Consider the following 12,489-nt stretch of genomic DNA (forward strand, 5'->3'; position numbering starts at 1 on the left):
TATTATTGTGTGCAATTTAAAAAAGGTGGAAGCATTTAATTCTTGATTCATTGCACTAGTTTTAAACCAGTGATACCCTCCTTAAGTCAATGCACTGGTACAAACATAAAACCAGTGTGGCAAAGTAGTGTCTCAGGTCCTATCCTATGTTAAGAGAATATTCACAACTAAACTCTTAAAAGTTTGACAATAATAAATAATTTAACATTGAGCTTTCCCTCCTTTTATAAAAAAAATATAGTACAGTCTGAATCACATGATCATCTACAGTCTCAAGTTAATACAAATGTCATTGGACTGTCAACTTTAGACATCCAATTGTAGCAATGTATAATGCATTTTTACTCATGTACTAACTTATCACAAGAATTTTACCTGTCTTCCCTGACTTTAATTTGATTACTTGGAGGGTTTTTTCCTCTTGTAAATATGTTATTTAATTAAAGGCTTAATTAAAACTCCCACTGAATTCTGTAGGATATTATCAGTTCACTCCAGTGCAAACTGGGCTGGGCCTGCAGACAGCAGCCATGCCAAGAGTCAGGTAGATTAATTTTAAAATGATCAACCACCACGAATTTTCCAGACCAGTCCTGAGTTTTAGGAGCGAGTCCTCAGCTGCCTGAATAATCCATGAGACGGGATTTTTCTCCTGAATTTGAAAAGTTGCTTCTGGGATCAATACTAAGCAGCATCCTTCTACATCTGCTCAATGCATGGCTCACTACATGGTTGCCTGGTTTCACATGAATGTAACTATGCAACTTGTTAAAAGCCCTGGAGATATTACATTTGTTGCACTATATATTCTGTTTTAATGTGACAAAAGGCCAGCATTTACAAGTCCAGGCTGTTTGTTGCACCAAAAAAATTGCCAATCTGTCTCAAAATGGTGTCTCTGTGACAAATGTAATGTGTGTACAGGTCTGAGAGACCCTCCAATATCCTTTAGTGTTTTGTTCTGTCTCCCTCGTCCCAAGGAGGATCCCTGATAGCCCACCCAGCCTACAAGCTATCACAGAGCCCTGCAAGGGCTGGCTTGCAGGAAGCTCCATCAGCTGTTCCTGCTGGTGGCAACAGAGACAGGCCTGCAGCAACGGAAAACTACTCAATCGGCCTTTGTGCAATGACTGCCAAACCAGCCCTTGCTGACCTGAGCAGCTTGCAGGCAACCCTCTCAGTGTTGCTACTGGGCAGCAACAGTGATGGGGCTACAAGTGTTGATTGGGTGATAGAGACCATCTGATCCAGTGTGCCACGACAAGTGGTATATTGTGCAATATGCATATTGGGCAATGCTGTCAGTGAACCTATGCCACTCACTGAAAGACTCCCCCAGGGGTGGGGGGGGACTAAAGAGTAGCCCCCCTATCAGTCACAGCTGGACAGCACTTAGACACATGCAGGGAGGCTGCTCCAATGTACTGTATATCTAGCGTGTTGGAGCAGAATCAATTAATTGAGTCTGCTGGAACACAAAAACTAACGCGCTCCAGTAGCCCCCAACATCATGTGTATCAGTGTCCCCATGTTGAAAAATCGTGGCGGGGTGCTTTGAACTAAAACTTATCAAGTGAGCTTTAGCTCAAAGCGCCCTGCTGCCATTTTTTTCAGTATGAGGACACTGATACACGTGATGCTTGGGCGCGTTTAATTAGTGCAGCTCACTAATTAGCCTCTCCTCCCCGCCCCCTGCCTCCCGGAGTATGTCTATAAATATTTGGAGAGCATGTCCTTGTTGTGCTCCGTCCAGGGGACTGTGCACACATTTATGCCCCATAATGCTCTTTTTATTTGTAGGTCTATAAAAATAACGTGCGTCTAACACACAAGAGAGAACTATAGGCTACCTCCTCAACTAGAAGCATTATAGCCATACATTTTACCTGGACAAATTAGCTCTGTCTCTCAACAGAACTAATTTTTCCAGGCACAATGCCACATAGATGTGGCTATGCTAATTAGCAGATCTAAATATCCCTTCCATAATACTGTACTAAGGCAGCTATGCTAACCAGAACCTGCAGTGGAGATTATTTTTAGTTCTGGTAGTCTACAAGTGTCTGGGGCTGTGTCCCAGATTTTGGTCCCTGAAGGTTGACTGTTTTGACTGATTTCAGAACTAATTTCTTATGCACCTCCTGCCCAACATAGCTTTCCTTGGATGCAGTGTGGATGGTGAGGTAGATGACTACAAAGTTATTCATATTTTAGCTGAGAATGTAGGTGGCTATGACTACATTGCTATAGTTAAATCTCCCTTATTGTTTGGAGAAATAGGTTGCTATGTACTATTCATGAACTTTCTGTTACACACTTTCACACTCAGTGCTAAGAAATGCTGCACATTATTTCAAGTCATAGAAAAAGTTTTCAGTTCCACTTTATAAGATATCTAGATCTATTCCAGCTTGCTTAGCATGACCTTCCTTGGGCATTCATGCTAGGAACTTACTGTTGTCATAATTAAGAATATATTATGCATTTACCGTGTTCTGTTTTCTCCCACTCAGATCAGTTTTCACCAGAACACTTAACTCAGTGTCATATCCTCAGTAACAGTGATTTCCATGAAAATCTGAGATTTTTCTACTTCTGTCATTTCAGCAGTAGGACTTTATTTTTCTATGCAATGATATTTTTTCCCATTTGAAATCCAAAGCACTTAAAAAGCTTTTACTCAAAACTTAAAGAAATAAAAATCTCAAATATTCAACATCGAAAATTGTAGCCCAGAATATGAAAATTTCAGAAAGCAATTAATTTTTAAATAGAGTTTTAAAAGATAAACAATTATACAAAGTTAACCAGAGCAACCCTTAGCATCCCCACTATAAAATTTGCATACCCACACATACCTACAGCACCAACTTTGCAAAGCTAGCCAGATCTCTTGCAAAATGCACTTATCTGTACTTTACTATAACTTAGAACCATGCAAAACTATCAGTTAAAATACATTTACTGTGTAAATACAATTTTTGCATATGGAATCATTAGCAAACAAGATTCTAATTGTAATAAGTTTCAGATTGAAGTACCATTTGTATTTTTCAAAATGAATCTTGCTGTTTCCTATTAAAGTAGTATAGAGAAAACGAGAGTTTTGCCCTACCTTACAGGAATATTTCCCTGGAAATGCAGGGTTTTTGGCTGTAGCTATGTTGGTCTAAAGACATAGGCAGGCAAGCTTCTTTGGGTAGATGTCTTAAAGATGGACAACTTTAGATGGGTATCTTTCATTAGACCAACTGAGTACTGTAATTGAAAAAAAGTTCTTTAGAAGCTTTCAGGCACAAGCACCCTTCTTCAAGCATAGGGAGTCTCTGCTGTTCTGAGATCTCCAAGGAATGAAAGAAGCTAAAAGTGTGATAGGATGTTAGCAACAACGTAAATAGGTAGAAATTAGGAAAACAAAGGGTAGGGAAGGGAGGAAACGAGGGACCAATAGGTAAGTAAAGGAGACTCTACTGTAGTTGAGTTCTCCAAGGTAAAAAAGAGTCAGTCTGTGAAAAAGTAAATAGCTGGAAATTAAGAAGACAAAGGATAGAAAATGGGAGGAAGGGAGGAAAGAAAAGTGTAAATGTCAGATCAGGCAGGTACCTGGTGAATCAGATGTCAGGCAAGTTGTAATGTGTCATAAATCCAATGTCTATATTGAGTCCATCATTTTTTGTATCCAGTAGATTTATGAAGTGAAGTTCATAGGCTTGTCTATGAAAGGTGTTTTGAAAGTTCCCTTTGAACTGAAAGATCGGAGAGGGAATGATTGTCTTGTGAGACGTGTGCACCCACAGGTAATTGGATAGTTTTGTCTTTGATGGATACATATTTTCTGTCAGGGCATTTGGTGCACTGGATGAGATTTATAACATTTCTGGAGGTACAGGTGTAAGATCCAGGAATGGCTACAGTCTGATGGAGGGGTGATGATTGTTGAATTTTTGGTGAAAATCAATCAGATACTGCAATGATTGATTTCCACCAAAAATCAGTCAGTCTCTGATTGATTCCACCCAAAATTCAATAATCATAACCCCTCCACTAGACTATCACTTGAATATTCTAATACCAGCATTTCCTTTTGGACACCATGATCAATATCCAAAATGGTAAACTACAAACCACCATATACAAGAAACCCATGGACCAATATACATATCTACACAGAACCAGCAATCACCCTAAACACACCAAGCAAGCTGTATTTTACAGCCAAGCGCTCCAACGCTACCAAATTTGCACCAAGAAGAATGCCTGTGATCGCCACTTCACAAATCTCAAAAGGGCCTTCACTCAGCAAGGACACTCCTCAAGAGAAATAGATCACACTTTTGAAAGAGCCACCCAGATACCACATGAAGTTTGCTACAATACAAAAAGAAAATCCCTATGAGCTGCACACCATTAGTTATGGCATACCACACTTCCCTGGAACCTACACAGAAAATCCTCAAACAATTGCAACCCATACTAGATGAAAAACCCAATTCTTAAAGAGATCTTTCTAGAACCATCCATGCTAGCTTTTAAACAAGTACCAAACCTTACTCATCACCAGAAACAAACTCTCTATGACCCAAACCACACCCAATGGTTCCAGACCATGCCAAGGCAAAAAATGCAAAATCTGCCAACATATCTCCACCATTCCCACAATAACCACACCCCACAACAGAACCATCATCGTTCCTGGATTTTACACCTGCACATCCAGAAATGTTATATTTCTTATCCAGTGCACCAAATGCCCCAATGGAAAATGTATAGGAGAGACAAAACAACTGTGCACTGGAATGAACACACACCAAAAATCCATCAATGACTAAAATATCCAATTACCTGTGGGTGCATACTTCTCACAAGACAGTTACTCCCTCTCTGATCTTTCAGTTCTAATCTTCAAAGGGAACTTACAAAACAGCTTTCATAGACAAGCCTACAAACTTCACTTCATAAATCTACTGGATACAAAAAATGATGGCGTCAATATAGACATGGGATATATAGTTGGTTTCATAGTTGGTAGGGTCAGAAGGGACCTGAGCAGATCATCAAATCCGACCCCCTGCCATGGCAGGAAAGAGTACTGGGGTCAAACGACCCCAGCAAGGTGTTCATCTGGCCTCCTTTTAAAGACCCCCAGGGTAGGAGCCAGCACCACTTCTCTTGGAAGTTGGTTCCAGATCCTAGCCACCCTGACAGTGAAGTAGCGCCTCCTGATGTCTAGCCTGAATCTACTCTCTGCCAGCTTGTGACTGTTATTTCTTGTCAGTCCTGGGAGTGCTTGGGGGAACAGAGACTCCCCCAATGCCTGCTGATCCCCCCTGACTAGTTTGTACACAGCCACTAGATCCCCCCTCAGCCTTCTCTTGTGGAGGCTGAAAAGGTTCAGGTCCCGTAGCCTCTCCTCGTAGGGCCTGCCCTTCTGACCCCTGATCATGCAAGTGGCCCTCCTCTGGACCCTCTCCATGTTGTCCACATCTCTCCTGAAGTGCGGCGCCCAGAACTGGACGCAGCACTCCAGCTGCGGCCTGACCAGTGTCGCATAGAGGGGGAGGATCACCTCTTTGGACCTGTTCGAGATGCATCTGTGGATGCATGACAAGGTGCGGTTGGCCTTCCTGACCGTGTCCCCACACTGTCAGGACATCTGATTCACCAGGTACCTACCTGACCTGTCCTTTTAAACTTTTCTTTCCCCCCACAACTTCCTCCCCTCCCCTGCCCTCCTTTTCTACCATTTGTCTTCTTAATTTCCAACTATTTATTTTTTCTCAGACTGCCTCTTTTCTTTTTAGAGAACTCAACTACAGTACAGTCTCCCTTACTTACCTATTTCCCCCACATCCCCCTCGCCTCCCCACCTTTTGTTTTTATCCTCTCACACTTTTAACTTCTTTCATTCCTTGGAGATCTCAGAACAGCAGAGACTCCCTATGCCTGAAGAAGGGTGCTTGTGCCTGAAAATTTGCAAATAACTTTTTTCCAACTTACTCAGTTGGTCTAATAAAAGATATCATGTCTACCCAAAGAAGCTTTCCTCACTAGAAATGCAGTTTTCTCCTCCTACAATTTTTCAGGAAGAGCTACCAGTCCTGTTATACCTGAGTATATTATTTGTCAGACTACATCACAGCCACTATCTTTTTAGACAAGGGGGATTTGGACATATTGCTAGAAGAGGATATTATACTCTATGGTCAGATAAAGACGTTACACTTTTACCAGTACAAGTGTACAGAAACCAGTCTATAACCATGACAGAACAGAAATTCAGCACACAAAGACTGGTTTAAAAATTGCAGAACCCAATCTAAGATTTGACACACACACCCGCCCTGCAAGGGCAGGGCACCCCAAGGGTGTTTTATTTGCTACTGATTTAAACTATGCCACTTACAGCAAACTGTGTGACTTGGATCAATTCTGCCTTGGGCTTTTTGAATGCCTGTACCTAGCCTTCTTGGATGAAAAAATACAAGGAATTTTAAGCTAAACTTAATGAGGAATTCAGGGCCACAGTCACAAATGTATTTTTGGTGCCTAAATCCTATTTAGGTACCTAACTTACCATTGAAATCAGTGATGTGGGCTTGATACCTAAAAATCTTTGCAAAGTTGGGCCTTATTTCAGAAATGATATTACTTTCTGCCACTTTGGAGAATGAGCAACTTGTATTGAACTCATGTATCCAGTTTGGATGTGCAAATAATCCCTTCCATGTCACCAGGAAGTATTTTTAATACTGATAATGCAATGTTGACAGACGGTTGTGAAGCAGTAGAAATGATTCAGACAGACATGTGGCAGAGCTGGATTCAGTTGGGACACTGTGTTCCTAACACAGGGTGGGCAAAGATATGATGTACCATTTCTCTGTTTGTAGAAAAGACTGACCTGACTTGCAAAGTTTAGCTCCAGATTTGAATCTAAATTATGAGGTGTCAAGTATTGGGCTTATTTGTTTGAAGGAGATCAATTACAGTTATGTAGACTGGCAACTGATGGCCACTTCCTTTCATTAGCCAGGAAAAATGAAAGTAATATAGAAGAATCCAGTGGATCCTTAATTAAAAGATTAGTAGTCTGAAGACCTGATTACACCATCCTTCATCTGAGGATGATGTGCAGTGAGGGAGAGAATATTTGGTTCAGAGGACCTTCTCACCAGGAGTTACTTATTCAGGGCCCGGTTTATTCCAAGTTAAATGACAACATTTTCATGGGCTTTAATGGAAGTAGAAACAGGCCATAATATGTAACCTGACCATTTGTACATGAACATTATTATCACATTTTCTCCTATGTGGGTCCCCACATCATTGTTATAGAATAGCAACACTCATGAAATCTCATAGCTGGCTCATGACAGTTGTGACAGTCGCACAATTCATTGGTGTGTGTGTGTATATATCTCACACAATTACTTTTTAATGAAAGAAGGATTATTAGGATGAAAACAAGACAAAAATATTTCTATAAATTGCCAGACACAATTGATTGCTCCATTACCTTGCTTAGGGAGGTGATAGAAATATTATATTAAAAAACTTCTTGAATTTAAAATTACATTTTATATAAAAGACAGAATTTCATTACATTTCTGCTCATGATAATACCACATCCATGTTGATCACTAAATCATTCATGTCTCCTTGATTGATAGGAAAGATGAAATATCTCCAGAGAAGACAGGTAGCAAAAAACTTGAGGACATTTCTTCTCTATCTACAGGTAAAATCCGAATTACTTATTTTCTGTCTGCCCATTAGCACAGATTTGTTAGAAACAATTACTGCTGAAATTTAGAACAATTTAATTTAGCAAGTGCAAAAGAAGTATGAAATGTTTGTTTGGTGAGGTACAATCAAGAAAAGATGCTTTAGCAAAATAATTTATATAGGGCACATTTGAATTTCTATACTGTACAGCATATCTATTGCTCAGACTTACCTTCCCACATTTTTTTTATTCCTGGGGTGCATTTTAACAAACTAACCTCTTCTAGTTTAATTTGTCACCAGCAGGATAGTACAGTGGTAACTGTAGTTCTGTCATAATATAAAGTTTGGGCTATTAACCAAAATTAGCAGACAGAAAATAGCTACATAATTCTTTATTTTCAAATGTTTAGCAAGGAAGTTAAACTGATGTCAGAATATTAATTCAGGATTTTTTTTTAAAGAGGTATGATATGAAGCCCTGTTAACTAGTGTAATATACAAAACTTGAAAAAATTAGCTCTTCCTTTGGACCCCAGCCTTAATGTGGTCTCTGTGGGTGCCGTTCAAATGTGTGCCCAAAAGCAATAAACTCCAGAGCAATAAAGTCTGCAATTTCATAGAATCATAGAATCAGTGGACCAGAAAGGACCTGGAAGATCATCAAGTCTGGTCCCGTGTAAATCCCTGTGCCTATCACCTTGAAACTGAAATCAGCCAAAAAACAACAAAAGTTATAGATATTTCATTGATTCCCCATTATACCCTATGGCTATATCTCCAAATCTCTCTGAATCTTTTCTGAAGCGATTCAGTCAAATCGAATCAGAAAGGTGATTTGAATCTCCAAATCAAATTGGCTAAATCAGAATTGAATAGTTGCCTATTCGCACAGACCTAGTAACTAACCAGCTGGACAAGGGACATGAAGTAGACATCATTTACCTAGACTTCAGTAAGGCCTTTGACTCTGTCTCCTATGAAATTATCTCAATTAAACTGGAGGATACTGGTCTGCACCAGCTTACGGTAAGATGAGTGGATAATTGGTTTAGAGGCTGGTCTGAGAGAGTTGTAACAGATGGGATGACCTCATCCTCAAGGGCTGTCTCCAGTGGTGTCCCACAGGGATTGGTCATTGGACCCTTGCTTTTTAACGTATTTATTAATGACTTAGGTGAAAGGGTGAAATGCTGTATGATTGAGTTTGCTGGCAATACCAACGTATGGGGAAATGCAGGCACACCAGAGGATTAGGTGTGTTAAGCCACAGTGGGGTGAAAATTTCAGGAGTGGTAGCCCTTGCTGAGGCCACAGAGTTTGCCAGGTTTCAAGCAGAAAGGCACAGGGGTTTCTGGGAAACTGCACCTCAAACTGCTGACTAGAAAAACTCATGACATAGGTGTGTGTGTTAAGGCACAGGGAGGTGAAACCTGCAGGCCTGCTAGGATCTGAAAAACACAAAACCTGCCATCTGTCAAGCTGTGATGGCTTATCTTGTGTTTTTATGTGTATATGTTTATTATGAAAAAACCCCCAGAATAGTTAGAAAAATATATCTTAGGAAGCTTTCGGGTTGAAAAACCCTTTGTCAGGCTGAGGAAGTGTGTGCAGTTGGTGTGTCTCCTGGTCCTGGATGGAAGGACTAGTAAAGAAGCCAGAGGCTGGCCTGGCCCACAATGCAGGCAAGAAAGCCAGTCAGTGAAAATGGAAATGGAGGCGTCATGGGGTGAGGGACAGGCCAGGGGAGGGGGATGTAGCAGCACAGTGCAGAGGTACCTGGGGAGTCAGATCTATCAAAGACAACAAAACCCAACTACCTGTGGGAGCACAGTCCTCACCAAAAAATACTCTGCCTCCAGTCTCTCAGGCCTGATCCTGAGAGAGAACAAATTACAAACCACTTTTCACAGCTGGGCCTATGAACTGCACTTCATCAGTCTCCTAGGTACGGAAACTCATGGACTCAATATAGATTAGACAGTGGAGTTCTGGCACCCTGCGACCTGCAGGACATCTGACTCCCCAGGTACCTCTGCATTTTTACCTGCGCTGCTACATCCCCCTTTCCCACCCTTTGATGCTGCTGGTGCTATTGGTCTTGAGCCAGCTAAGTTATTTTGACTTGCCATCGTTTACAGTGGTGGACCAGACCAAGGTGGTAGGGGAGGAGGAGACCTCACAGGGGCACACTACCATGTTGTACCAGGAAGGGTGCACCTGAACACACACACAGTCCCACAAGTTTTGCCTGCCTGCTGCCAGAGGTGCAGGGCCCCAGAATCCAGACTCCCCTCTCTCCTTGACAGCTGGCAGGTATTGTGGCCACAGCAGGCCCTAGCAGCCCTGCAGTTTTCACCCCCCTGTGCCTTAACACACACACAGTGTCACCTATGTCATGAGTTTTGCTCATCAGCAGTCAGGTGCAGGGGTTTCTGGAAAACTGCACCTCAATCTCCTTGAAACTTGGCAGACATTGTGGACTCAGCAAGAGCTACAACCCCTGCAGTTTTCACCCCACTGTGACTTAACACACACACATGACATGAGTTTTGCATTCAGGAATTTGAGGTGCAGTTTCCCAGAAACCTCTGTGCCTGTCACCTTGAAACCTGGCAGGCTTCATGACCTCAGCAGCAGATACCGCCACTGGAAGTTTCATCTGAATCGGCCGAAAAATAACGAAGTTATAGATGTTTCATTGATTCCTCATTATACCCTATGGCCGAATCTCTGAATCGCCGAATCTTTTCCAAATTGATTTGGAAGCTCCAAATCCATTCAAAAAGCCTAAAACTTCTAGCAATTCAATTTGGATTCATAGATTCAGCCTCTGAATCATCCGAATCATCTCTGAATCCAAATCACGATCCGAAGCTTTGCACAGCACTATTAGTTACCTGGTCATAAAAGGACACCAGGTTTGTTAAGCATGACCTACTCTCCACAAAGCCATGCTGGTTGTTTCTTAATACCTTGTCAGTGACCAGTTTGTGATTGATGGCCTCCTTAACAATTTTTTCAAAAGTTTTTCCTAGGAGCAAAGTCAGACTGACTGGTCTATAGTTTGCAGGGTCATCCCTCCTCCCTTTCTTAAAGATGGGTACTACGGCGGCCCCCTTCCAGTCATCTGGGACCACTACCAAGTTCCACAACTTCTCAAATATCTTCACCAAAAGCCCCGCTATGAATTCAGCCAGTTCTTTTAGGACTCTAGGATGTAAGTCATCCAGCCCAGTGGACTTAAAATTGTTCTAAGAGGATCCTCACCTGGTTGGGCTGATTTCATGTTGTCTGTTGACTTCCTCATATTCCCTGGGCCTCTGGACAGCTCTTGTTAGCTTTCTGGAATACTGATGTGAAGTACCCATTTTGGGGCTCTGCCTTTTCGTGGAGAACTACTGTGGGCTGCCCTTCTGTATTCAGTAGGGGTCCCACAGTGGAGCTCGATTTCTTCTTGCTCCCCATGTACCTGTAGAAGGACATTTTGTTGTCCTTAATTTTGGATGCTAACTTAATCTCCATGCCTGCTTTGGCTTTCCATATCTCATACCTGCAGACCCTGGTTATATAAGTGAACTCTTCTCTGGTTGCTGATCCTTTTTTCCATTGCCTAGATCTGTCGTTTTTCTTTTTCAAATATCATCTAGTATCCCTGTTAAGCCAAGTGGGTCTCTTGGCTCCTTTCCCGCTTCTTAATCTCATGGAAATGGCCTCTTTTTGAGCAAAGAGGATTTCTCCCTTGAGGAGGCACCATTGCCTCTGAACCCACAAATCCTCCAGTTGCTTATCTCAGAGGGCCTTTCTAACTGAACTCCTGAGTTTGTCAAAGTCTGCCCTTCTAAAATCTAGGACCTCTGTTCTGCTAATTGAAATCCTAGCTTTCTGGTGGATGGTGAACTTAATCAGATCATGGTCACTGTCACCCAGAGTACCACCAATCCTCAGGTTGCCTACCATGTCTTCCCCTTTGGTAAGCACTAAGTCCAGGATGGTTTCCCCCCCAGCCGGTCCTTCGACAACCTGTGACAGGAATAAGTCATCAGTAGTTGCCAAGAAATTGGCTGACCTGCTGGAGCTGGCCAAATGATCCCCCCAACACATGTCAGGGTAACTGAAGTCATGGCAATCAGGTCTTTAGTGCTGGCTGCCTCATCCTGTTCCCTGGAAAATGCCTGATCATTCTCCTCTTCTTGGGAAGGAGGCCTGTAGTAGACTCCCACCATCAGGTTACCCTCTCCTGAACCCCCTTATATTTTGACCCAGAGGGTCTCAAGTGACCTCTTCCCACTATCAAACCTGACCTGCAGGGAGGGGTACTGCTCTTTCACATAGAGGGCCATCCCTCCTCCCTTCTTCCCAATGTGATCCATCCTGTAGAACCTATAGCCATTGATATCCACAACCCAATCATGCGTGTCATCCCACCAGGTCTCTGTCAACCCAATGAGGTCAAATTCCTCATCTATCAGAAGGAGAGCCAGTTCCTTCTGTTTGTTGCCCATACTTCTGGTGTTCCCACAAAGGCACCTGAGTTCCCCTCTGGTTGCCTCAGGTTTTCTGTCACTATGCAAGTATCTCAGGATGCTGGTGCTCATTTGAGTGTCTAGCTATGTTCTGGGAGTTTATTTCCATTTGCACATGTGCCCAAGAGTGCAGCATATTGAGCCAGATCAGAGCAGCCCCTGCTGGCAGGGCATCCAGGGAGTCAGCCTGCCAGCCCAAGGTTTCTCCCCCTGTCTCAATGTGCTGCAGAGGGGCTGG

The 12,489-nt window shown here is 42.4% G+C and overlaps 1 protein-coding gene across 1 annotated transcript in view; it reads left to right on the forward strand.

The window, feature by feature from the left end:
- IMPG1 (interphotoreceptor matrix proteoglycan 1) overlaps window positions 1–12,489 on the forward strand; it is a 159,623-nt gene that overhangs the window by 44,716 nt on the left and 102,418 nt on the right. Inside the window, exon 5 of the mRNA XM_019520454.1 lies at window positions 7,671–7,738. Within this exon, the coding sequence (XP_019375999.1) occupies window positions 7,671–7,738 (68 nt within the window). The remainder of the gene's footprint in view (window positions 1–7,670; window positions 7,739–12,489) is intronic.

Source organism: Gavialis gangeticus, unplaced genomic scaffold (genome assembly GCF_001723915.1).
Source record: "Gavialis gangeticus isolate Ggan-Ray unplaced genomic scaffold, GavGan_comp1, whole genome shotgun sequence".
In the NCBI taxonomy this organism is placed as follows: domain Eukaryota; kingdom Metazoa; phylum Chordata; order Crocodylia; family Gavialidae; genus Gavialis; species Gavialis gangeticus.